This window comes from Zonotrichia leucophrys, chromosome 3 (assembly GCF_028769735.1).
Source record: "Zonotrichia leucophrys gambelii isolate GWCS_2022_RI chromosome 3, RI_Zleu_2.0, whole genome shotgun sequence".
Lineage (NCBI taxonomy): Eukaryota > Metazoa > Chordata > Aves > Passeriformes > Passerellidae > Zonotrichia > Zonotrichia leucophrys.
In genome coordinates, this window is record NC_088172.1 from 88,743,631 (window position 1) to 88,770,689 (window position 27,059).

The 27,059-nt window shown below is 39.6% G+C and overlaps 1 protein-coding gene across 6 annotated transcripts in view; it reads right to left on the minus strand.

Annotated features, from left to right (window-relative positions):
• The window catches only part of SUSD4 (sushi domain containing 4), a 93,190-nt gene that overhangs the window by 35,202 nt on the left and 30,929 nt on the right, over positions 1-27,059 (minus strand). For 5 of the 6 annotated variants that reach the window (XR_010439639.1, XM_064709187.1, XM_064709186.1 and 2 more), the window contains exons 3-5: positions 14,560-14,772; positions 7,390-7,569; positions 3,884-4,072 (exon numbers count right to left, since the gene is read on the minus strand). Coding sequence is in view for 5 of the 6 variants with exons in the window: in XM_064709187.1 (XP_064565257.1) it covers positions 3,884-4,072; positions 7,390-7,569; positions 14,560-14,772 (582 nt within the window). In the remaining variant the exon portion in view is untranslated. Of the gene's footprint in view, positions 1-3,883; positions 4,073-7,389; positions 7,570-11,667; positions 11,747-14,559; positions 14,773-27,059 lie in introns of those variants that run through there. The other variant, XM_064709190.1, reaches the window with a different exon arrangement.

Below are 27,059 nucleotides of genomic sequence, written 5' to 3' on the forward strand. Positions count from 1 at the left end.
TTCTGCGTTTTGACTCTCTTCTGTTTAATGAATCTCCCTTTTGAAGTCTATTACTCATGTTTGTTGCATTTTAATTTCAAATCTACCTACAAATAATTGAAATTTTCTGTTTTACATGCTTTCAAATTTAACCTCCGCTAGAGAATCTGGTGGTCTCACAAAGAGAATGAAGTTTTGATAGTGCAATATATTTGATTTCTTGCAAGACCAGCTTTTCTGTTCAGCTGGGATGATGCTGAAACAAGACATTCTAGGTAACAGGAACATGTCTATTGTTTGCAAATTGAATCAACCTGTTTTCCTTTTTACTCTTAAATACAAAGCTGGAAATTGCCAGTGACACTATCCATACAACTGCTTAACTTTCTGGCACTGCAATCAAATTCTCCCAGCTCTGCCTCTCTTTATCTGCTAAAGTACTTATAGCCCAGGTTTTGGGTTTTTTTTTTTTTTCAGTTTGGTTTGGGTTTTTTTTTTTCTTTTTTTCTTTTTTTCTTTTTTTTCCCCTGAAAATACTGTGTAGTATCTTAATTCACTTAAAAGTACCATATCATAAAGATTTCCTGGTTTTAAATGTTTCATTTCTCAGAGTTCCATACAGGTATGTTTTCAAGTGTTTGTTCTCCTCTGATGTTTTGAAAGCTGTTTGATTTATTTTACAATTAATATTTATACCCCATGTGGTATTCTTCACTCATTAATTCTGCACCCATATTTTGCAAACCAGCTTTTACAGAAGGGAATCACTAACTTACACCAGTTTCTACAGATGGATAATTAACCCCAAACTAGTAATTAAAAAATCATATTAAAAAACCCAAAGCCCATTTCCTTCAGTTTTCTTGGAAGTGTCTCTTGAGTTTCAGTACAGAAGAAGGTTTAAAAAGTTTCTGCATAATTGTGGAATTCCACTAGAAAAAAAGGAAATTAAGAAAGTTAAAGAATAAGAAAGTTCAGTGTGATGATTCATTTGATCCTCTACATGACTGCAAAATTTTCTAGAACTGCTAAAATAACACCGTTTCCTTCACTGACCTCATCTGATATTGCTCAACCATTTCAACTGAAGCTGCCCAAATTATTCAGCTTGAGGCTGACACTCAAAAGTCAATCCAAATGTTTTAAATCTGGCAAAGGTACCAGCATTTAAGAAGAGGATCTCATACCAGTAAGCACTTGGCAGTCTGAGATAGACGCATCCGTTTTTGCCAGAGCCATAACCACTGCCTTGGCCAGCTGCAAGCGGCTGTTTCTGAGCAGTGGCTGCTCAGCTCTGCACTGTTGGCCGCACTTCAGTGCCAGGTGACACAGTCTCTATGCTCTGCACTGACTGATTACACTTATCAGAAAAAAAACCTTTCTTCACTAACAGCAAAAATTAATGTCTCACCCAAGCTGGTGGGAACTCTGTGCTTACCAATATTGAGAGTAAAGCTAAGAATCATTAGAAATTCTGATGTGCAGGAGCTGCATGGTCTCTGGTGTGATCTTCTGTTTAAATAGAGCTACAAACCCTTCTTTCAGAATTTATTTGCTTTAACAAAGAGGAAAAAAATTCACCAGATTGATGCATAGTATTTTTGTGACTACACACAAATTTAGGAAATCCCTTCTGTGGAGGCTTCAATAAGAACATACATCTAAATGAGGAAGCTGTAAGCAGCATGGTTTATAGGAAAATAAAAGTTCTCAAAAGGTTTGCTGTAGCTTCCTAACAGTCATCTGTTTTTAATCATTACCATATTAAAATACTAAGCAGGAAATATCATTACAATACCTTTTAAATTGAACATGGAAAGAAAGAAATGGAATTAATTCGTTATTTGCAGATTTCCTCTGTGAAAAATACTGCTTGGCCAGATTACACTGCACACATAAAAGGAACGCTGAAAAATTAGCTTGACACTGGAATGCAAGGTGGAGAATAAAAAAAAATGCAGGAAAGGAATTCTGTCCAGTAATTAAGAGTAGTGGATTCTAACAAGATTCCTGGAGACTGGCACTCCTTGCATAAATCTCTTGAACAAGCACTTTCAAACAAGGGCATCTCGAGTTGATTTACCCAGTCTGGATTCATTTTGGATCACTGCACACCTGCTGAAGCAGCCCTACAGCAGAGTTCACAAGGGGAGCTGTCAGGAGTGACCTTTCAGTGCTGCCAGAAGCTCTCTTCTCCCCCAAAGCTGAGCAGAACCAGCTCTTGCAAGTGTTGTGCTCCCGATTTGGTCTCCTGTGGTTCACTGAATGAATGCACTGATGGGATGCCCACATGAAACCACCATAGGAAGTTTTGGCGTTTAAAGAGTGCAGGAAGAAAGTGATTCAAAGGGAGGCTGAATTGACATCAGAACTCAGGAGGCCTTCCCAATGGCCTTAGCACACACCGATCCCCCCATCACAGATCATCGTAGTTGATAGGGGATTATAATTTTTGACACATAAAATATAGAACTGTCAGGGGCAGGAGTTCCTACCTCATGTTTTAAATTATCAAGAAAAAGAGCCTCTCTATGATTTCATCATACAAGCAAGAAACAATGAGCACATGAGTTTTCTTGGGTATTTTGATAGCAGCTGGGATGCTCACCTGTGTTAAGTAACAGTAAGACACAATTTTTCCTGCTTCACATACTTGAGTTTCATGCTCTTATCTTTCTAACTGAAGAACTGTAATTTTTCTCAAATCAGTTATATTGTTTGGATTAAGCCTAACAGGGCCCTTCTGATTTTTTAATGTGTTTTCCATGCTATAAACAACAACAAACAAACCTTCCAAAAATGGCTTACATACAGCTGGTTGAGGATTAATCTTTCATGGTAAGCTAAATAAACAACAACAAAAAAATCATCTTGTTTTGTCATTCCAAAATTGCAAAAGCATGTTTGAATTTTAGAACTTGAATTGTCAGCTAAAAATAAGGATAATGAAATTATTTTTGTGCAGTTTGTCACTTTGTTGATGCTTTTGGCAAATTTTTGCACTTCCAGAATACTTAGCATTTAGTTCAATGACATAAGCATCACATATGAATTCCTATAATTGCTTTTAGCTAATTTCTACATATAGAGAGCTCCCTTAACAGGCTTGAAATAGAACAAAAATGTGGTTTTTTTTAAGGGAATGAAATGCAGAGGATGTATTTGGACTCTCAAGACTTCCTAGGATGTTTCATTCACGATGTGAAGATGGAGGAGGGTAGTTTATGCAGTTTTGGCAATGTATGGAACAATCCATCCAGTATCGCTGTTTTAGATGTCTGGGTTGCATAGATAAACACACTACAACACCCTCCATCCCAGCTCTAGTCACAGAGCCTTTTGGCTCGGTAGGATCCAGCTGCTTCACAATGAATGGTTTTTATGCTCCTCATCAATAAACTAGCTCAGTTGTTTTTCATTGTCAATCCTTCTTTAAGGTAGGGGAGACAGCAAATACCCAAGTGTGCAGCACCATGTGGCACTGAGTAATGACTGCAGCTGGCACAGCCCAAACCAAGGATTTCTGTGGTGTATATTTTAGCTGATCATGGAAATCTATCCATATGTGTAGGAGCTCTGACCATCTGCACAGGAAGGTGAGTTATGTAACTTCCTCAGTGTTTTAATCAGAAAGGCAGCAGAGAGTTTTCATTTTAAAGGCAAAGCAATCATTAGGAGCTTTCCCTCTTGCATTGGGACACTGTGAGAGCAAACACTACTTGGGAACACCACGAGTTGAGGGTGCAGTGAAGCACAGCAGGAACACATCAGAACCCACAAAGGCTCTGCACACCCAGTGAGAATATCACTGAGAATGGAACCGTGGCTACAGCCCTGAGTTAAAACCACAGAGAGCATGCAGGTCTTGCAAACCAGAAAGAGAAACAAACAGTAAGGCATTTACCTTCCACATCAAGGCACCTAGGTGGGCTATCTGACCAGATAAGGTTATACATGCACTCAAGGATCTCTGCCCCTTCTAGTTTATATCCAGGAAAGCACTGATAATACACCACTGTTCCTACAGGGAAGGAGGCCCCGAACTCAGAAATGTTAATGTAACTATGAGGAAGAACCAACGGCCTCAGGCAACCTGCAAATTAAGAAGAGGGAGATTTCTTTTATTATCAAGTGCTTATCTCAGTCATCTTCACACATCTCAGTTACTTTTTCTAAATTGAGGAGTGTGATTTTTCATCCTCTCCACAATGAATGGCATGTCTGCATGATCTCCCTCAGATAGATCTGCCTCATTATTCTATTTCAAACCCTTTTGTTGTTTAGCCCACACGCTTTGCTAGCATGGGCTTCACTCCCAACAAATCCAGGAAAGGTTTTCCGAAACCGACAGTATTTTGTTTAACAAACATTTACCATTTCAGCAGATGGCAATCTCTTTTTGAGGTAGAATCTTTAATAAATAAAGATTTTCATTTATATAAATGGTGAGTTTTATTCCTCCTCCTAAAAAATGACAGGTATGTAAACACTCTTATATATTAAAACTGCTTCTGTGACAAAGTGTATGCAACTGTAAAAGATTTGCAGGCAGAATTCATGACTTTGAAATTCCAGTCATGAATTGAGAAAGTCTAAAGGGACATGACTTCCTAGGAGCAGTCCCATGATAAATACTGAGCGAGGTCTTAGACTAGGTTATCAAAAATTTAAGGTATCTGTTATCATCATAAATTGTAAATGTAGTCAGAATCAGATACTGTGTTCCAGTGCTACTTCTGGAATTACTCCTGAGGGATTTGTACCATGGCTGGTACTGAGCAGCGACAGTTAAATGGTCACCAACCAAAATTTGGGGCAACAAAGAGCAGTGAATTTAACAGATAGCATGTCTTTATAACATGTCATTCCTCATGGCCCTAGAAATGACCCTCTGGGTAATGCTTGACACTGTTTGATTTTTTAATTTGCAATAATGTGGAGAAAAGATAACTAGGAATCATGGAATGACAAATAATATTTTAGAATTATGTGACTAATGGAAGCTGCATTATGGCTGTCCATAAATGGGTATCTTGCCACTACTAGGAATTTGTGAAGGATGTTCATAGGACTCCCATAATTTTAAGCTAGAGGAGGATACAAAAATCAGTCTGAGAACTGCTTGTAAGGTACTGGAATTTAAAACAAAAAGCCTAAGCAGCATTTCAAGCAGCCATTTCCTTGCAACAGTCTTTTGAGGGAGAGGAACAAAACCAAAAGAAAATAAAAGAAAAAGCTTGAAAGCTTTTTGCAGCATGCTGTACCACCAGAGCAACAATTTCAATAGCTGTTGAAGCAGCTGGTTATGTCCCTCTCAAATAAAGCTTCATCCTGTCTGCTGGCTGCTACTTCTACCCTGATCAAGAATGCCCCACACACCACACTCATTCCTGCAAACTGAGCAGCACATCGAGCAGGACGAGGTAAGCAGCCCCCAGTGGGACAGAAAGAGCAGAGACTGCCCAAGCAAGACCAAGCTTACTCTTCTCTGTACTGTATCAAGGAAAATTTGGTCCTGCTGGCTCAGAATTTTAATGCTCATTATGTTCCTGTTCATGCAGGACAGAGATTTATTTGAATTTGTATGACAGCCAAGCATTTGTGAAAATTCCTAGGTCTTCAAACACTGCTTGAAAAACTCCATTTTGACATTATTTTGCTAAGTAACATCATCCAGACCAGTAATTAATATTATTATCTCATGGCAAAAATAGAGGTTAGATTTTTATATACTCCACAATCCTTCCCCACTGCTCTGGCAAGGAAAAAAGGCATCTTAGTGTCATAAGACTCCCCTGCCTTCTGTAATGAAAGGGCCATAGAAATGTAACCGACAGCCTACCTAGAGCAAGAAGACAAGTGACTTTGATCTTACCAGTGCCTGACATGTCAAAAAGAAAATTCTGGAATTCTGCAGTAACTTTATGGAGTTTGGCAAAATATGGCAGGGTCTTGAATCTGAATTGCCTATTCTCTGCCTACCCAGTAATCACAGCAGACGGGTCTTGTGAAATTGATTTCTTAACTTTTATTAGCACTGCTTTTATTTTGAAAAGCAGTTAATATTGACTATTAAGTAGGAGTAATTGATTGTGTTACACAGTATAAACACAGCAACAGAAGTAACAAGCCAAAGGGTATTTGGGGTACTGCTACTAACTCAGTAAATATTACGCGTCAAAAAGTTTGCCCCTGGATCTTTGGCAAATACAGCATCTGCAAATCAATCTGTTAAGCATTCATCTCCCCCCGCTGCAAAAATTTTAATCTACTTAAGTTAGATGTGAGGTGCACCCCCACAGAAAGGGGCTGTACACTTCATACTGCCACACGTGATGCTATCGCTGATAAGACACCCCAAAACTGGCGCCTGCTTTGCTATGGTTTTGCAAAATCTCCCCTGTGTGGATCTAAAATGGTGACCTAGCCTGGTAATATGTCTAAGCTTCTGCCCCAATGGAGGGCAGGATCTTGGGCGACAGTCTGATGTGCTACTGCTCCTGAGAAGTGTCCCAGCTCACCTGCCTGCCTGCCCTGACTCTGGAAATTGGTGTGACAGTAAAATTAAGTGCCTACAGAGAAGTGTTAGCTCTATGAGAGGACAGATGGCTTTGAAGAAAGTTGGGACTAACCCATTCTGCTCCTCAGTTAAAATCTCTTGCTGCTGTTCAGTGGGCCAAGCTTGTTACCAAGACGTAACTTGCTTAAAACAGAATCAGTGGTACTCAGATATGCTTATTAGAAATATGAAGGGAAAGGGAACCCAGAGTTACTGAATTTCCATTCACTAAAGCTGGCTTACCCCCAGCCATTTCTCACAGTCTAAGTTGAGCTGGGATCCCATGCTGTTGATATTTCTAATTCTACGATAATGGCTTTTCTGGCCAAAATCATCCCTGTGCACACGCTGAATTTTCAGTCAATACGTAAAGGTTTAATGGACTGTGAATCTAATCAACAGCTCTGCTGAAAACTCTGACAGGAGAACAGGTACCAGTTTCTCTCCTCTACCCTTGCCTTCTACACAAGGTAAAGGAACATAAAGTGCAGTTAGAAGCTTAAATATTTACACAAATTGGTGAAAAAATGCAAGACACCCATCAGAACTTCTGACTGATTATCTTGATTGTTTTTTACTTTTTGATGCAGTGTATCTGTGTCAGATTTGAGATTTGCAAACAAAAAAGCAGTATTTATAGTAGTATAAGCATGGGAATTGTCAGGGAGTGACACCTTTCCTGCAAAGAGCAAAGGGGAAGAGAAATCAAAAAATCTTAGCAGCAGCACTACTCAAACACTGCACTGTGGAGCTTATCAGATCACTTAAATTATTACAGCTGTAGCAAAAAATATTGGCAAACTATGACAAGATGTATGAGCTATAAAATGGGACGTGCTGGAGTACTAAACCTTGACATATGGGTAGATTATCCCATGTTCCATCATCTTGGCATATGGAAACCATGTTGTCTAAGTCAGGGTAACGTATCTGGAATCCTTCATGACAGCTGATTATTAACTTATCGCCAGTCCTGTATGTCTTGTTATGAACCTCTGCATCTTCAACATGTGGAACAAGGCAATCTGTGACTTCATGAGAAAAAGAAATAGTAACTTAATTAAAAAACACAGCTAGCTGTTTAGTAATCAAGCTCTTAAAAAGAAGTAAGCATTTAATATAAGTGCTCTGCTTAAACGGTTTGGAAAATACATGCATTTCAGTAAAAGTGCCTTTTCCCTAGTAAACCATCATTTTACCAAGTCTATAGCACGGTAGGAGAAGCTCCCCCAGCCTTTTAAAAGCTAACAAAATTAGGAGCCTTTAGGAAGGCTGTGGTTGATTTTGGTCCTCCATTCATCATGTGTGCAATTACACCCCAAAGTCTGACTATCCCAAGGTTCCATGCAAAGGCAGACTGTGACAGCACTAAGGACAAGACAAAGGAAAAGATAAAATACAGATATGGCATGAGGAATACAGAAAAGCTGCAGTTTTAGCAGACAGATGAAAATCGGGTACATTTACAAGGGTTTATCCAGCTCCATTCCAGAGTTCATTATGAGAACGCCTTCACTTTAATTTCCTTGATTATGTTTTAAACCAGATAGTTTTATGTGGCTGCATTCATATGCCTTTAGAGGACATGATTTTTAGGGTCCTAAGCAGCATCTTGAGTGCTTGTAGAATACTCTCAAGAAGGGACTGCAAATCTGAAGTGATATACAGGGATGGAGCCTAGTGCCTGTCTGTGACACATGCATCAGACAGTCACAGATTTCACTCTAGGTACTAGTGCCAAAGACATCAAAATACAGAATGAAACTCAGAACACTTTAAAGATGTACAAAGTGGAAAGGGGAAGCAGGGGGAAAATCCCCTAGTAATACCGAATAATTGAGAAAAAAGCCAAGAGGGTCTGAGGGAATAATCTGGGTGACTCAAAGTTCATCCTCATCACAAAGGCAAAGTGAGATGAAACGAGATGAACCAGAAGACAGGGAAAGATTAAATATTGGGAGAAAATTTTTGTCTGCCAGCAGTCAATCCATGACAGAGATGGTAATAAGTTTCCAGGCATCAAAACCCAAGAAGTATATCAAACACAACAAAGACAGAAAAATGTTATAAGCCTGTGTTACTCTGTTTTATTCCCCCAACACCTCTACCATGAGAGACAATTATATTAATTTAGGAATACTGTATTTATTAAGGAAAAAAAATCCCTTGAGACTTGCATAGAAGAGAAAGTTTCTGCCATTTTCATGGGTAATTCTTGCTAAAGAGGAAGAGGCAAAGCTAAATCTGTATTTAGTACCTAATTGTTAGAATGCACTAAGCAAAGTGATAGTGACAGCTTGTTTGTTTCAAAGCACAAGTAGAAGGAAGATAAACTGTCATTTAGCTGAGGACTCACAAACTACTAAGAGCAAATGTATTTCATAATATTTTTATTTAGTTAGGCAAACTGAGATTCCATCACTATATTTTACTAACCTGAAGGAGGACAGTGTTCCTCCCCCAGTTAAAACAGACTTTGTACCTTCGCATCACAAGGATGTTTCTAAAATTCATTGTACTTCGCTACTTTTTTGGTATGGGGCCTGAGCACATTATTAGTTAACAATTCTTCCACTTCTCTTATTACTTTTTAGCTTCTTGGCAGCTGCTGTAGGTGCCTCCTGCTGCTGGTAGCAGGAAGGGCTGGCAGCTTGCCAGGCAGGGTGAGAAACTGCAGCAAGAAGTTTTCTTAGAATTTATTTATTTATAAATGCACAAGTCTGGGAGGATCCATGCCCTAACTAGAGGTCGTAAAATACACTGGCGAGGGTGCACACATTGCTTTCAAAGACAGAACGGTTTTCTCTCTCACTATAAAGTTAATCAGCAGAGAAGACAGCAGAGGATGCCTCAGAAGAAATGCCTTGCGCTAAGCCATAAATGCTGTCATGAAGAGGCTGTCCTGGTCACCCCACAAGGATGGGATGAAATAGATGGAGAACCTGCTTGGCAGCCACGCAGTAGGAGACTGGAGATGGATGCCAGAAGATAACATCAGTGAACAGCTCCCTCTCTTTCTACAATGTCTTTCTGTTGCTATACAAATAAAGATGGTGTATGTACACACAGCAAAACATAAGATTTCCCTTTCAAAGTGGATTCTGTAACAATGATTATCACAGCAACTCCATCCCTATTATTCCAAGGAACAGCTGTAGATGAGATCATTTTAACCAGGTAGATGTTGGCAGAGAACAGAGATAAGTTGCTCACTGCACTGTCGTCCACCTGCCACATCCTGGCTGACTTTGATAACCGGCTTATTACAAGCCCCAGCTAAACACCAGACCAATGGACCACAATATTACAGCTCTTTTTCCTGATGCCTTGCAAGCAAATGCTTTCCCAATGGCTGAATTCATATTTAGCACTGAGATATAACCTGCAGTAGCCACCTCCCACGAAAAACTGGATTAGCTGGCACAAATTCTGCTTGGAAAAGCTAGAAGAAAGTGACTGAATTTTAAAATGTCCTGTCCTAAAAAATAAACTACTTTATTCTAAGTCCTTCTCAGCAAATCTGTGGAAGCTGCTAAACCATTTAAGGGAATATATGGTCTTTAACCAGCATCGAGCAGCAAAGGCTATGACTTACACTCTTTTCTGGCAGTTTTACATCATCTGCTTAAATCTACTGTGTGAGTATTTAAATAGGCCAGCCAAAAGGACACATTTCTTATCTTGCAGGAGCAGAAAGAGTTGGGGTAGAGCCAACAGGCTTAACAGCCTGACAGGGACAAGAGCTCACCTTGCCCTAACTTTCATGAAGATTTGTACATTAGGAACTCTTGGCTTTAGCAAACCAAAAGTGTCCCCCATCACAGAAGATTGGTCTGAAGAATAAAATTTGTTAAACAATATAATTAGAGTATTTTGCTCAGGTGCAAACCATGCAGAACCTCTCAGAACTGTTCCTTCCACCCCATGGGGAAGAAAGATCACCCTACCTCCTCCCAAGAGCACTTGGACCACAATAGCAACTGAGAAGGAAGGCATGACCTAGACAGCATGGAGATAGCCACATCATCCATGGGTACCAGCTGGCCTGGGAAGGCTTGTATCTATTGCAGGTGAGCCCTTACCATCCAAAAATTATCCCTGGTCCACGCTAATCCAAGAAGGTGCTTGCAGGATTTACTTGGGAGTACTGCCCTGACAGAGGCTGGTCCAAACCACGTCAAGGACCTTTACAACACTGTAAGAGTGTGTACAATTGAAGAACTGCCCAATCCCTGCTCTGGCACTGTTTTGTTTGCTACCCGTATGTAAATTCAAATGCAGAGGTCTGGTGCTCCTGTGTATCTTACTGTTGACAAGTCTCTGAATTAGCCTTGACTACATCGAGTTACACCACTGTCAGGCTGGAACAGAAAGAAACAGGGAGGAAGGATGAAAGGAATATCACAAAGAATTGGTTTGATGCAGGGACAGCTCATCTACATTCTGTTCTCTTCAAAGTAAGCATTTAAGAGCAATATTGTCCCTTGGTTTTTTTACTAGTGTTAAATCCATAGTACTGTGTTACTAGGATTGTTCTGTGGATGGCAAACACAGTGTTTTAGTGCATATTAAATAACCATTTCTTTTTATTGTCTTTGCTGGTATTTCAACAATGCAGAGAGATTTCACCTAAAATCTGTGGCCATTGAGCTGTGGCCTGGTTCCAAATGTCACAGAGTGCTCATAATCAGGGTTAAGAATCAGCAAACACTGGGCAAGACAGATAAGAGATGGAAAAATAAAAATACTTCAGTCATCTCATAGACTCAGGGACAAAGGCAAAGCAAATGGAGGGCTAAATGTCCTACAGGAAAGCTGTAGCCAAACCATGTACTAGCCTACTACTTTCACTGCAGCTTTATCATCCTTGTCAGTGGGAGAATGAGGCACTGAGAACACCTCCAAGGTGTCTGCCTGCAGAAGCACAGGGAGAGGAGGACACAGCTCTTTGCTTCATTGCCATCTTCATGCAGACTGTAAATTTAGATTCAATCTCACAGGAAAGAGCAAGCATTTGTTCCAAGTAGGGCAACAGCCTCAGCAGCCACATTATCACAGTGGGAGAAAATTAGATTAAAGTGTGAACAACATGACATACTGCTCTTAAACAGTAAATACAAAATTCCTACCTCAGAGGTTTGGTATTTATGTGCATAACTGTATTAGAGCTGATGAAAGGTACAGTCACCCCATGCTGTAGATCAACATAAGAACGTAACTTTAAGCATACAGATTTTTGACAGGGCATTTATTGGGCACCAAGTCATGCAACTTCATTCTCGTCCTCACACTTAGAATCTCCTGCCTCTTAACAAGACATGACAGACCTATAAAATCAAATAGATTGGGTGAAGAGCTCTAGGCAAACGTATTAGATCTAAAATCAGTTACATTCTGAAACAGGTTGCTTTGCTTTCTTTGGTAAATAACGTCCATTTGTGATTAGAAATTGTGCTACTAAACACATAACAACAATTAAATGCACATAACATATAGACATAAAATTATCCTTCTCTGAATTCAAACTCCTGAGAGTAAATGAACTCCAAAGTACAGTGTTTTCAGTGTTCAAGCTCAGCTGGCACTGCCTGACATTGAAATATGCTGGGATGAGAGGCGTGTAGAGCATACCATAGCCCACAGAGCAGCCAGCCCCCGCCATAAATGGTAAGTGCAGCATAAAGTTTATTTCACCTTGTGATAGGTAATGATGAATGGGAAAACTCCTCTCTACCATAGCCCTCTCTCAATATTCTGCTCCCAGTGTGCAAAAGGATTAGTCTAAAAATCACTTAAGCCAATGCCTAGGCCTCATGGACCGCCACTGAGACTTGGCTTAGTATTTCTTCTGAATCAGTGCTGCTATTGTGCAATGGAAAGAAGAATTAATGCTGTAATCTAATACCTGAGGTATTATAATAATGTTAATCAGGGAAGTACTTAAGCACTTGATTCACTAAATCCTAAATCAGGGTCCTACTCTTTGGTCCAAGTAATAAGAAGCATTTTTGCATCTGCCTATTTTGAGCAAAGAACTTTAACAAGACTAATCACATAATTACAGTTATGCTCCAGCTTAAGTGTTTTGCTTGATCAGAGCATTGGCTAGCAATCTTTTTTAAGTGTTCTATGCTGGAAAGTAATTATTATCTCTAAAGCAACTGTGGCCACATCATCCATCACATTCTCATCTTCCAATTTCTTTCTTTTTTGAAAACACCTAGTTCGAGTGTTGATCACACTGACATTAGTGACAGTTTTGTTGCTGATGGCATTGTGATCAGAAACTTCCTCCACAGATTTCCACTGGGATGGAGGGAAGAGGTTTGAATATTTAATAAAAAACATTAGTGTTTATTTTAACAACTGCAGTGGATGATACAGGCAACATTTCAAAGATTCACATCAACATTCTTAGCTTCCTGCTGTGCTTAAGGTAACAGAATTTCCAACCATTAAAGCTTTTTCTGGTAGTTCCAATAGCCAATTTAGACACAGGCTGCTGTCACGCTATATTTTTTCTTAAATAACCATGAAATGAGACAAACAAGTTCATTTATGAAAAGTGGCTGTCACAGAAGAGGTCACGATTTTCATACATAGTTATTTTTACAGGCATCAGGTTATTTCTTTAAAGCTGACCCATGTGGCCGCATGATGAGGTGCTGTTGGCACCCCTTTGCCTTTATTTCTAGACATCAGCTGTCACCTGATGAAACAGCTCACGACTGTGTCCCTCATGGCTCTGTAGCCCATGGCCTCACACTTGTCCAGGAGAACATACTTAACCAAAATTTCTCCTGCCAACCAGCCAGCTGCCTGAAAGCCCATGCACTCCTTACCAGCTGCCTCTGGCTACTCTCTCCATTATCTCATGCATTACTTTCACACTGGCTGCTGTTTAGGGTTGTTCCCTTCACATGCATCTCCTGAGTGTGGTCTTCCCAGGCCGTGCTTGTCCCTGTCATGTCACATCCCTGTCCTGGTACAGGATTCTCACACCTACCCCCCAGGATCACAAACAAGTACCTGCAGTTTTTATAAAGGCTAAGTGATTCATGATCCTATACAGTAAGTGCGTTTGTGAGCCACATAAGTATTCAACTACCTCTGAATAAAGTCCATGTATTTATTTTAAGTGGTGAAAGGTAACCTGGAGTAAAATTTATCTTGCTCCAGCATGAAGATAATGAGGCAATGACTAATGTCTTCAGTGGAGAACTCACAACACTAAAATGTAAACACTTTATTTAACCAACACTTTTCACATCTGTTGACTTTAATAGCTCTGTTGACCAAAAATAAGTCAACAACAAGGACAGGTTATATCTTTAATATACTTGGGGAAATAAATAATTTGTGCTGCTTGGGTGTACTTTGGCCAAAATTTACAGTTATAAAATCAAATCAATCCTGCCTCTAAGACCTAGAAGAAGAAAGCAATGAAATATCCAAAGTATTTAAAACCAAATACAATTTCAAATATACAATAAACTGGTTATGCCATAATAGTCTGAATTATCTCAGAGTCAACTTCTACCCTGGCTTTAAACTTTTGCAGCCTCTGTGTATTCGATTTTGCTACTTGACTCATGCATACATCATCCAATACTATTGTTTAAAATTCCTGATTAGCAGGAGCAGTAGCATTGGAAACTGATTGCATTTTTCTAGTAAAATATTGCAGAAAGGAATATTAAGTGGGCAGCTTTAATAAATAGTTACATGTTAACTTACAATGGAGGTTGTTTTTCCTCTCTGCATCAATTTGTAGCTAGTTAAAAAGGGAGCTTAAATTCTATTTTCACATTTCTTTATGTTCCTTTCAATACACACAGCCTCTCATGGTACAAATTTAACTGACAAAGGAGAATTAGGGATGGAAAATTAAAGTATGTATCCAACAAGACACAGTGAAATGGACTCCAGCCTGTTGTGTTTTGTCCAGAGACAGACAGACATGGTACATGGACAAGTGAGAAGAACTGATGTGGTGAACACCTTGAAGAAAACTAACTTACCTTCTTGTAGGCACACAGGTTTATCACTGGGTTTCCAGCTCAGGGAGCCATTAAAGTGTCTCACACAAAGTTTTTTGGAAGTACCATTGAGCCTATATCCTTCTTGGCAATGGAACCGGACCACCACACTTTCAAAGAAAACACCTGCACTGGGCGTCTTGTAGCCATGTTCAGGAGCCCCAGGATCAGCACATGCTTGCAGGTCATCAAACCCTGTGTCAGACAAAGATACAATCCAACTGTGCTCATTTACTTCTCATGCTTTTTCTGTCTTTATCCATTATCTTCACAAGGACCTTGTACCTTCCATATTGACCACTAGCAACCCTGCTTGGGTACCAGGTACTCCAGGGCTGGAGACGACCCACCCCCAGCTGAAATGCTCAGGTGACAGAAGTACTCCTGTCTTTTCATGCAGCAAGCAGCTGCATGAGCAAAAGTCAACAACACTCCTTGGTAGCTGCCCTGGATAAAAATAAAGCACTTGACCCAGCCTACCAGTGGGGATTGCTCAGTAATGTGTCTGTAATCACTTCTGGGGACTGTGGGAATTTGGAGGCCTCATGCAGTCACTAGTAGGAATAATAATGTGTCAGAACCAGAGAGGAAGAGAAAATAAGGGGGCATGAAACTTAACTGCCATCCAAAGACACAGTAATTGAAATAGAAAAATTGCTAAGTACAGTGAGATTTCAAGATGGGAGAGAGATCTGCCACAGGGAAAAGGGACACTGTGATGTTAGATGAATGCGACCCTCTTATCTCTTTGGCTTGGTGGCCCTACCACACTTTCCACACATTGTTATGGGAGTGCTGTATTACTCCATTGATACCAGACGGGAATTTGTAAAGTCCTTTACCTCTACAAAATTAACTGTAAAATAACAAACTAAACCCCAACAGTTGCAATCAATAAATGTGATTGTTTATCACTTTCTCAAACTCATTTCAATGCAATTTGCATAAATGGAAGCTTTCTTTACTGCAAAGCAGCAAGGGTTTAGTGCAGCAGTGAACAAGGGCTGCATACAGAAAGAGCAAATAGCTTTGGAACAGGAACAGGAGGGGGGCAATTAATGCTGACGGGAGGGATGCCTGGAAAGTGTGAAAATCATTGGATGGTAATTTTAATGTTTTGATTTTAAAAGAATTGTATCAGACAGCCTCAGCTACTTCCTGCATAGTAAGAATCAGATGCCTCCACGGTGCAGTCAGAGAGAAGGAAGATATTACAGTAAAGGACTTTTTGAAATAAATCTCCATTTCCTGAAGCTAAATCATTCCCTCTGCCAAGGGCTCATTGTGACGCTGTGGCAGCCAAATGGAGAGCACTGAAGGTGATGAAGGGCTCTTGCATTTGAGCACTGAATATCTCTGCTCAGTCACCTGGCTGACAGCTGCTAGTGAAGAAGCAGGAGGCCTACATCAAGCCACTTGTGTCCTATGTCCCATCACCTGTTTCTGTGAGCAGAGGCAGGACACACTGTGGAGTCACCAGGGTGGATTGCACATTCCAGGATTTCCAGGTCCTGTGCTGAACTCCCCAACCAGGCTATAATTCCCAGGAGGTGATGTGATGGACAGAACCCAGCCCAAATTCCATGACCAACAGCCACCCTGCGCCCCTCTGCAGTGCTCCAACACCTCTCCACTTCCCCAGCATCCCCTCTCCTGGCTGAAACAGCACAAGAGCAGCAAAGCAGCTGCTCTTGCGCAGCTTCACTCCTCCTCCAGTGCAGTTCATCCTGGGAATTGAAGCATCAGTGCAGTGGCCAAGTCACACAAACACATCCCTGAATTCCACCCACGCCTGGCTCATCTGCCTCAGCTCAAGTCCTCCAGTGTCAATCACCCCAGACTCTGTAATTTGCCAATGGGATGAACAAGGAGAAGCACAGTCATTATGATCATGGGATTACACGCTGTAGGCAATACTTATTAACAGAGAAAGGCTGCCCATTTTTACTGGAGATTAAAAAGAAGCTTCTTATGCTCCAGACAGCAAGCCCACATCCTTTAATAATGTCAGTGAAGATCTTATTTATTTCCCACTAAACCAAGGGATAACATGACATTTAGATCAATTTTGTTACTTCAGTAATCTCGGAATTTGCAGTCAGGTGAGGAATACTGTAACTCGCCTTGAGATATATGTCCTTTCTCACTAGCTGCATCAGGAAAAATTACACTGCTGCCTACTACTTTGCCTCTGCAACAACACAGGAAAAGGAAAGGTGTTGAGGTCACACACAATTTGCCTGGTAAAAAAAATGAGCCAAGCTCATTTCTCAGTTTTCAAAAAGTTAAATATGCAAAGTTAGAGATTTTTACACTTGTCAGCACAAAACCGAACATGGAAGGCAAAAATGTTTTCTTCCCAAGAGCAGGCTAATTTTGTGACCCTACTGCCACTTTTCTGGTGACCCTCCACAAGCAAAGATTTCCATTCTTCCTTGGAATCCTTTTGCAGTGTGTGGGTCTCTCAGGTTCTTTTTGTTGAGTGCGGTTAGCAAGCAGACAAATCTATCTATCCTCAAGGGGAATTCCCAAGTAGAAACTGGAACACGAATGGGAAAATTGAATTATGCACCCTCTGGTTTCTACAGAGCCAGTAGCCAGCTGTTACTCAGTTACTGCATAATAGATGACACACGGACTCATCAGAGGATCACTGCTTCCTGGCTTGTTCCGGAAGCAAGGAAGAAGGAAAAAGCCTCAGGGAAGAGCCAATTAGGCAGATGGCACACACAATACAGTAGCATCTTAGCTCCATAGATAGGAAGAGTAGACGCAGCTCAAATCAAAATCCTGCTGGAAACAGTGGAAGGCACCTGGATGTCAAGCTTCTTATGAAAGTGTAGATGATCCAGGCACAAAGCAGAGAAGGCAGGGCTGTGCTGGGGCTGGGAAGAAGGAGGTATGAGGAAGGTATGGGAAGGCTGCCCCTGTGCTGAGGATCTCCCAGTGCACAACAGGCACTCCAAAGGGGCAATTGCCACCAGAGAATTCCAGAGAAGCCAGGAACTGCTCTGATTTTCACCAGGCTTGCTCCTCTCTTGCACAAGAGCTGTGGTGAAGTTCCAACAGCTTATTTAGCAGACAGCTAAGTCCATCAGTCTTTTCCAATTTAAGTATAAACTTTCTGGTACAGTATTCAAGAACAATAATGCTCAAACATCCCTGAGAATTGCCATCTTCCATTTCTTCTAAATAATGGCAGAATTAGACCCTTTACATAATAATCCTATCCATACAATCTCATCTAGTTAAGCTCCACCCTATAAAAAAATTTAAATATATGTCTTCAATGACATATATTGGTAAATTTTTTTTCTCACAATCTTTGTTTTCTTTTCTTTTTCCAAACTATGCATTTAAGAGCAGCTACTCCAAGTTGTGACACAGTAATTTTCTAATGGTAGGAATAATCCTACATAATAGATGAGATGCTATAGCCATCTTATGCTCTAGTCCCTTTAGAACCTGATGAAAAAAGCCAAAAATCTGCTCAGCTGGAGCCATCATATAGGTCTTTGGAAGAGAAAGCCAATCTTTCAGCTATAATAAAAAGCTGCTATCCATTAGGTAAAAGGTATATCAGATAAGATAGAAAGTAACTCAGAACTACAATGGCTTCTGTTTCTTGACAAACCCTTCAATAAATCTTTGGGGAAAAGATTACTGGACTTTTTCTTATGGTTAAAAGGAGGGAAGGGGAAATCATCATCACTACCTACTAGTAAAAATTATACAACACACTTCTTAAATAAAGAAGTAAACTTTCATGTTGCCTATATAGTAAAAATTTAATAAGGCCAGCAGCCATGATAATCAATACTACATCATTTGCAGCAACTTTATGGAATGCTATTGCATGGCTTTATATCCCTAAAGTAAACACTACACAATTACTGCTGGAACTGACTATTTCAGTAATCAAAATAGGATAATATTTGGTCCAAGTTGCAGACTTTCTGTATCACATTTAAGGGATATTGTGTAAAATTTCATGGACAATAATGTCTTCTTGGCAAGGTTATGAGCACATAAGGTCATCATCATCAACAAAGCATGCAGTTGATACAGAATATATTTTGGGGTTGGTATTTACCAATTTACCACTTTTCTACTCTTGGACCAACCAGAAAATAGCAATGCTCTTGATTTAGATAACCCTCAAGCAGATTATATGGTGCTTACTTTACCTAAATTTCTTGGTATTGTCAGTCAGGTAAAATAATGTAAAATTAATGAGAAGACTGAAAAATGAGCAATGTCCTCCTTGGGGTATAAAATGAACCATTGTAAATAACTTGATCAGATTGCTTCGAGAATTCTGCATTGTACATTCTCAAACTTAAAATTATTCATCTCATCCCCAATGAAAAGTCTGAAATGTTGGAATCCAGGGGAACATTACATATGTGTGATGACAAGAAATTGTGACAGGCACAACTGAGCTTCAGACATGCTTAAAAAAAAGGCAGGAGGAAGAGCCCCTCAGTTCATCCCATAAATCTATTTTTCTCTGCTTCTTTTTCTCAGTTGCGTGGTTTTTTTTCCTTGTTTCCCCTCTTCTCTCACCTCTGTATCTTACAGCTCCTTGTAAATTCATGGTGCTGGCAAGGTGATTTCTAATCTAGATTTGATGGACTTCTTTGCCTCTAAAGCTGCTATAAAACATTTCACTGACACACTGCTGATCCATGTGAGCTCAGAACTGGCTTCATTAATTCTTAAACAGAGGCAACACTCTCATTCCATTTTGTTATATACACCCAGTGAATGAAAAGTGACATATAATGTGCAATAATATTCAAGACAGAGAGTATTTTCAGTGTTTGTCTTCAGCAGGATGGAGAATGGGCTTCTTGTACATCAACATCTGCATTTGGGTTCACTAAATCTGTCTCGACCAGAAGCAGGGGAAAGCAAAAGCTTCGCAGACTGTGGCAGGACCCGACTGCCTGCACACACATTTTAGAAGGAGTCTGTAAACACTGCAGGAGCAGGTTATCTTAGGCCAGCTCTCAATAAAAAGCCATTCTGGAACTAAAATAGAAGGGCCACAAGTGTAAACATGCCAAGGGCTTGCTTGTCTTGTACAAAGGAAAAGTTGTTTTCATCCCTTCAGGAGTTTCTGCCCTGTTTCTGTGAAAGCCATGCAATCACAGCACTGTGTGCCTCTGGCTGTTTATGCTTCCTTGCTGCTGCTGATGTTAATTGAACTATCCATGCACCCTAGGAACAAGAAAAGGAAGATGTGCTTTGATTAGCATCTAGACTTGGAAGTGAAATTTAATTATAAAGCTATGATTTCATTAGTGAAATGCCTGCTAAAATCTAAACTCTCCGTAATCCCTGAAAGGTCAGTAATGCTTAAGCTTCCCTGAGACTTCAGCAGCTTTGCAAAGCCCTGCGTTGTTCAGGATGTGAATCACAGCCTCCCTTGCTACCCTTGCAGAACATTATTAAACTGCTCCCAGCATGGCTGCATATCCCTCCTCATTGGGCTAAGCCTTACCCAGGGCAGACTAACAACCCACTGGAAGAGACAGAGAAGCTCAAATTACTTTGTAGGAGAAACAGAACAGCAAAAAAGACCTCCAAGGACAGGTATTTTGCTTAAGTCACAAACTGATCTATCGAATCAAGAACACCATTAAGCTACTTACAACACAACATCCTTCTTATAACACAAGAGCATCATAGCAGAAAAAAAGAAAATCAGTGTGTAATGCAGCTCCTGAGCACCAAACTGACCCATCTGCAGTAAAAAATGAACATGCAAGCCCTGCATGAAGAGCAGCAGACTCCAAGAGAGGCAATTGGTCATTCAAAAGGCTGAAAGGTTCACTCATTTGCAGTTCCTCATTTTTCTGATCTTTCATCTTCTCCCACAACCCCAGCCTCCCATCTGTGTTCTCCATCCTCCTTCACCACAACCCACTGTCAGCCAACACCCGATCTGCCCTTGCACTCTCCTAGAAGACCAAATCTTGCCCACCACTATGCCCACCACCTCTCTCTCTCCTCCTCTCCTTGGAAAGGAGCAGTCACTCAAGATGTTCCTAAGGGCAATGATCACCACAACCTTAAAATCCCTACTCAAGTATGACAAGTCCCTGGGCATTTTTGTGCTAAAACAAACTGACACCTCCCTAGAAAGCCCAAGAATTGCTGCTCCCTCCAGAGAGGGTACAGGGGATGGAATGTGAGGAGCCACAAGCAGGATGAAGTGTCCTCAGAGGACAAAATGGATCTTCTAGGAGCCACCCAGGAACTGCTTCTGCCTGGGAATACCACCAGGGAAAAAGAAGCACAAGCTGCAACGTCAGCAGGGCAGGTTGACAGGCCCTGCATAGATGACTGCAGATGTAGTAACAGCATCTTTCTTTCAGGGGTTACTGCAATTACCATTCAACACTCACAGCTGACAGCACATCCCAGCTGGTGCCTGACCAGTGTCAGGCAGCAGGGAACAAGCTGAATTTCCTACCCATAGAAACCCTCACCATTTTGAATTTTGGATGTGAACCTTGATGCAGGATTCTTTTATTGCCTTGACATTAGGCTAATACACACGGAAAAACCATTTAAAATTGCTGGAAAAAGAAGGTGGTTCAGAATACAATCAGCAAAGCACTTCAGTAAACCCACAGCAAACTAAAAAAAAAGCACTTGTTTCTTTTGGAGAAAGAGTTTCTTCTAATTAATATCTTAAACAGCACAGGCTTATCCCTTTAATCACAAGTTCTCACACTTAATATAGCTGTGCCATCTTTGTAAATAAGCCATTTTATTTATAATGCAAGAAGCACTTGTTGGATTAGAAAAGCCTGGGAGTAACAAGTCTAACTGCATAATTTATGAACCTGTATGAAATGTCATATGCTGCTCTGTGATCCTCTGAACTTGCCATCACTTAAATGAAAAACAAGACGCAGAAAGCAAATGTACTGCTGGTTCTGCTGACAGAGCTCACATCTTTTGTGTTTTTGTTACAGAAAGTTACCATGGCTATTGTGGAATATGATTCAGGGTGAATAAAAACACATTTACCACACAATAAATCCCACAACCTTCTCCCAGATCCTAAACTCTTAAACTGGATATTTATTTTTCCAACAAAGTAATTGAAAATTATTAAACTGGTATTCTGAGGCCTAGATTGGGGTGAGCTCAAATCAAGTATTAGGCAGAAATAATTAAAAACCTGAAGACAAATTTTGGTCACCTTTCTGCAAATATAGAGTGAATATTTTCTGAATCTCCATTTATCCAGTTAATTAAGTTTAATGACTAGTTTTATTCAAGCTGCAAACTCCACAAGAAATGAAAAAAGGTATAAAACCAGAGAGGTTTTTTCCTATTCTGTAAAAAAGAAGCATGTGAGAATAAATGACTTCTTCAATTTCCAATAATATTTCATGTTTCTAAGTTAATTTAAAATACAAAATTGTGCTTAAATAAGCTTATCTGTGCGCATATTTATTATCCTTAAGGTAATTTAAACTACTTTAAACTGGTTCTTCTTGGAAATGGTAGTTCCACATTTCTTATCGGAACCTTGAATATCTGTAAATTCTAATTTCTATGTATTTTATTTATTCTATTTTCTATTTCATTTACTTATTCTAATTTCTATCTACAAAAAATTGTAAACATGGTTTGACAAGGATGACTAATTTTTTAAACAATTCAGTTTTAAAAAATAGTCAAACACCACCTTTTACCATAATAAAAACAAGAATGCAGTAAAATCTCTCTATATACTTCAGTAAATGGGCAAATACCTAACACATTCTCCTATTCATTTTGCAGATAAGGCACTGTAATAAAGATGATATTTGCCAATGTGTGCTTTTGGATGGTGATCCATAAGCATCACCATAAGGAAATAAATATGTACAAATCCAGACTATAAAATATTAATACATCACTTATGCCAAGATTTTCTTTTTACTGATTTAAATGAAAAAGTGAGCTCATTACTTGGATTTAAACCAACCAATCCCATTTCTGTTTTCATCCTCAGATGTAGCATTTTATATATTAGTTGTCGTAGGATTTCATTAGAGTTGGAATACTGTTCATTTGGGAATCCAGCCTTAGGTCACTAAACTGGATCAGTAACAGCATAGAAAGCTACTAATAAAAATGTGACAAATAATATACCCATAATTTCAAGCATGTTATGGGCCTGCTGTGTTTTTCAAAAAGCAGTATCTAAGTATTGTTGTTTATCTGTCCTATATATTTAGCACTCTGAAAAAAATTAATTACCATGAGTTAAACAATCTTAGTCTAGACAGGCAACCCTTAGGAAATAAAAAAAACAAAAAACAAAAAACCCAAAAATGAATCATGAGCTAGTTACTATAGTAATACTTCTTCTAGACCAATAGCATATAATATTATTCATCACAGCAAATCCAAAGTGATGAAATGTCACACTTTCTGCAGAGATCCTTGTTTCTGTAAGATGCAGGAATTAAATACTCAAGGGTATGAGTTGGGGTGTTGATATTTATGCTTTCATCAGCTACAGGCTTCCCTAGATAACACTATATTTTTACTGTGTACACAGTATGGTAATCCAACAAGTTTTTTGCTTTTCAGGCTGTGCTGGATAAATCAATTTCATACTTTCCCAAGACCAGGCCGAGCTGGGTAAGGGGACAATCACGATTAATATGTGAATATTGTAATATTAAACTTTTGAATGAAGTGCACACTAGAGAAGACTGAGAGACGGGATTTAGAAAACTGGTACATACTAAAACAGGAGAGCTGACAGACACTGTTTCCAGCTTTTGCACTGATTCCTTATCACTATCCTCTGATGCTTCTGGGTACTCTGACAGCTCTTGTGCCCTACAGTGATTTTTCTCTATCCGTACCTACCCATGAAACCATGGTCTTTGCTCTTAAATGGGGACCTCATGACAGCCATCCATTTTTTATTAATGTTTTCCTCTGTGTATGTTTTACTTGCTGATACTTATTCACTTAGCCTTGCACAGTTAGGATATTATTTACCTACAGGTCTAGGAGATGTAAAAGAAGATGAAGTGGCTTAGTGGGTTCACCAAGTATTTACCACACGAGAACTGGCATTGCACTCCAACATTTGCTTCAGATCACCCTGCAAAGCATTTCTATTTTATTCTAAGTAAAGCTTTTAGAAAGTAAGTAGATAATATCCATTGGGAAAAAAAATAATACCCTTATTGATTTCGGTCCTAATCTGAACCTAAGGAGAACTGATTTTCTTCTATATTGAAAAGTTCCTGTATGTCTTCAGTGCTCTGCTAGTACTGTTAGCATAAACCACAGGTTTTACTCAGTTTCTCTTCATGAGAATGCATTTTTTGAAGAAAAATGGAACATAAACATCTTGCTCTTTTCCAAGCATGTGATACATCCCAAAATTTTACAGAAGGGTACCAGGAGTATGGCTGGGCACTAGCAATGAAGTATTGTCATCACATCCAAACACTTTTAACTTAAAATACTCATTTAAAGTGCTCTGTCCTGTGAGTTGTTCTGTCCACACTGAGAAGACTGGAAAAATCAGTGGGAGGTTAAGATAATGCAAATGCATTTTTCTTCTCTTTTTATTGATTCATAATGGTGTTACATTTAATCCTCATGCGCCCATTTTCCTCATGAAGTCCTTCCAAGGAACTCCCAGCTGATAGAAGGTGATGGGAGGCTGCTCACAGAATCAGAACAAGCAACTCAGAGCAAAGTCACAGAAGAGCCAGTGAAAATGCTGTGCAGCTCCACAGTCACCATGTTAAACCCCCTAAAAAAAAAATCCAGAAAAATGTCAATGACAAATTCTACTGGCACACTCAGTTTTTGTGGCATCACCAAAAAATCACACAGTGTACAAAGTCTCCTCTGATCCAGTACTTCCCCTTTCAATGCAATCTGTTTACCCTCTAGTCAGTTTTTATTACCGGGCTTGGCAAGGGTTCCTCAGGGGTGAAGAGACAGACGAGAATCTTGACTTCATGATCAGAAGGCTGGATGTATTATTTTATGATATATAATACATTAAGACTATACTAAAAGGAATAGAGACAAAAGTTCAGAAGCTGCTATGCTAAGAATAGGAATGAAATCAACAAAGGAGCTCTCCCTGATTCTGTCCCAGAGAGAGCTTGTCTTTGATTGGCCCTTAATTGTAAACAGGCAACATGGGCCAATCACAGGTGCACCTGTTGCATTCCATAGCAGCAGATAAGCATTGTTTACATTATTCTTCTGGGGCCTCAGCTTCCCAGAAGAAGGAAAAATCCTAAAGAAAGGATTTTCCACAAAAGATGTCTGTGACAAGTTTTCTATCAATTCCCCAATTCTTCTATGAACCCAAATCTTCACAAATACTTTCCCTAGTGGCAGTTTACAAAAGTCAAGGTGGACAATATCTGCTAAATTTTTCATCCTTGGGAAACCAGCTGTTTTCTCAGGAGAGTAACAGATTATTCTGACACAAGGTTTCTTTTAATACAGCTATGCTTTAATTTACATCATAGCTCCAATATTTTTAACCTCACTGCCTTAAAACAACTCTAAAATCTCAAATTTCTGAAGTGAGAGAACCAAGTCTCTGATTGCCAGGTCCTGTGGTTTTCTTTCTCTTTTTTCCCTTTAACCTGTGAATATTACAGATAGTGTCTTAGGGAGATGCTGGAAGTTGCTTCATTTCAGTTCTATGGCAGTGAACTTAAGCAGAAGAGGAGGCAGCTGAGGACGGAAGTGAAACCAAAGGAACTGGATCAGGAACAGCAGGAGATGCTTGGCAAAGGTACAAAACTGGGACCTAGGGACACAAAGATAAGGTAGCCTGGAAGGTGACTGACAGCTTTTGGACAGTTTGGATGGTAATACTACTAGCAGGTGAGAGAGGAGGAAATGGGAACACAAGAAGCAGCCCAATAGGGTTCCTAGAAAGTTAAAACATGGAACTGGGGAGGGACAAGAAGGAAGAGAGGGAGAGAGCCTCAGTTACAGGCAACAGAGATGGGCAGTGCCTCACAGGACAACTTTGGAGGCTGGTGACACATTGTGAGAGCCTCCTCAAAGGTTAATGGCCTATCCTTTTGTATCAGAAAAACTTGAATTTCTTTTTTTTTTCTGATGATACCTCTAAAAACTACAGACTCTGTAAGGTAGTCAGCCTTGACAACACTTGACACTGTTGAGTCAGGGACAGAAATACTCCAGTCTTCACGTGGATCAGAAGGCAAAAGAATAATTTTTTTTTTTATTTAGCAAGAAGTTGCAAACTTTATATTCTCACTCGCTAAGTGGGACCTGATTGGTCTCAAGTAGAAACATCTCACATTATTAGTGACTATGAATAGCACACTGTGGAGAACCAAAACTATAAACAATGGTTACAGAAAGAGAGATAATAATTGTTTGAATTATTTAATCTAAGATTCCCAGGCTCAGCCTGGGAGAAATTGTCTTTGTTCTTTCATCAACTGAACTGAGAATATCCACAAACACTGAAGTCGAGACAGTCAGATCAAGTCTTGTACAATTTATATAATGTATATACATCATTATTAGTCAGCTAAAAGATTGAGAGTTAGGGTATTCTTGTGTATGGATAATAGGTATTGCTAAACTACTTGATGCTTAAAATATTTTCATAAAAGCCAATCTGAAAATCACATATGCTAGTTAAATGTAAAGATTATGGGCTTTTGTTCTTCGGAAAGCATTTATGTCCCTACTTTTCATGAAAATAGGTTCTTATAATTTTGAAGAAACAGAGGAAGAATAAGTTGTTATGAAATTGTTATGGTACTGTAAGTTTACTAACTGGGAACTAGGAAAAAATCTAGAGCTAGTGAAGGGATAGTTCTTTGTTCTTATTCAAGGGACAGGAGTTTTAACCATATACAGAAGAAATTTATTTGAGATTTCTTTTTCTTAATAGATATTCATTTGAGGATTTCTGCAGCCTCTCTTTTTCCCAGACTGTTAGTTAGTTCTTTTCCGAACAACAGCTGCAGCAAACCTAGTTAAAATAAAGAGCAGGCAGCATACAGATCCATACATATGCTTTGTGAGAAACAGGCAGCATATCCAGATTTATATGTGTGCCAGTCCCCTAGGACATCATAACTGTGTTTGTTCTTTTAATAACTTTAGGCTCCAGCGATCAGAATAAAAATTCCATGCTGAAGCTAATGCTTCATCCTTAGTTCACCTCACTACCCTAAATTATATAGTAAGCAGACTTAAATAAATGCTGGAGTCTGGCTCCTTCCAGCAGACTCCAGCCACACATAACAGGTTCCCTGATTTAATTCAGGGTCTCTCTCTTCAAATCTTACTTTGTTTTTACAAAACATTTGGCTCAGCCATTTCTTTCCATGCACAGCTTTTCTGAGCCCGCCTTCCAGCATGTGGGGAATTGTAGTCTCCCTGACGGGAGCAGCACGTCAAGCTTCCTGACTTGCAAGAGCAGTTAG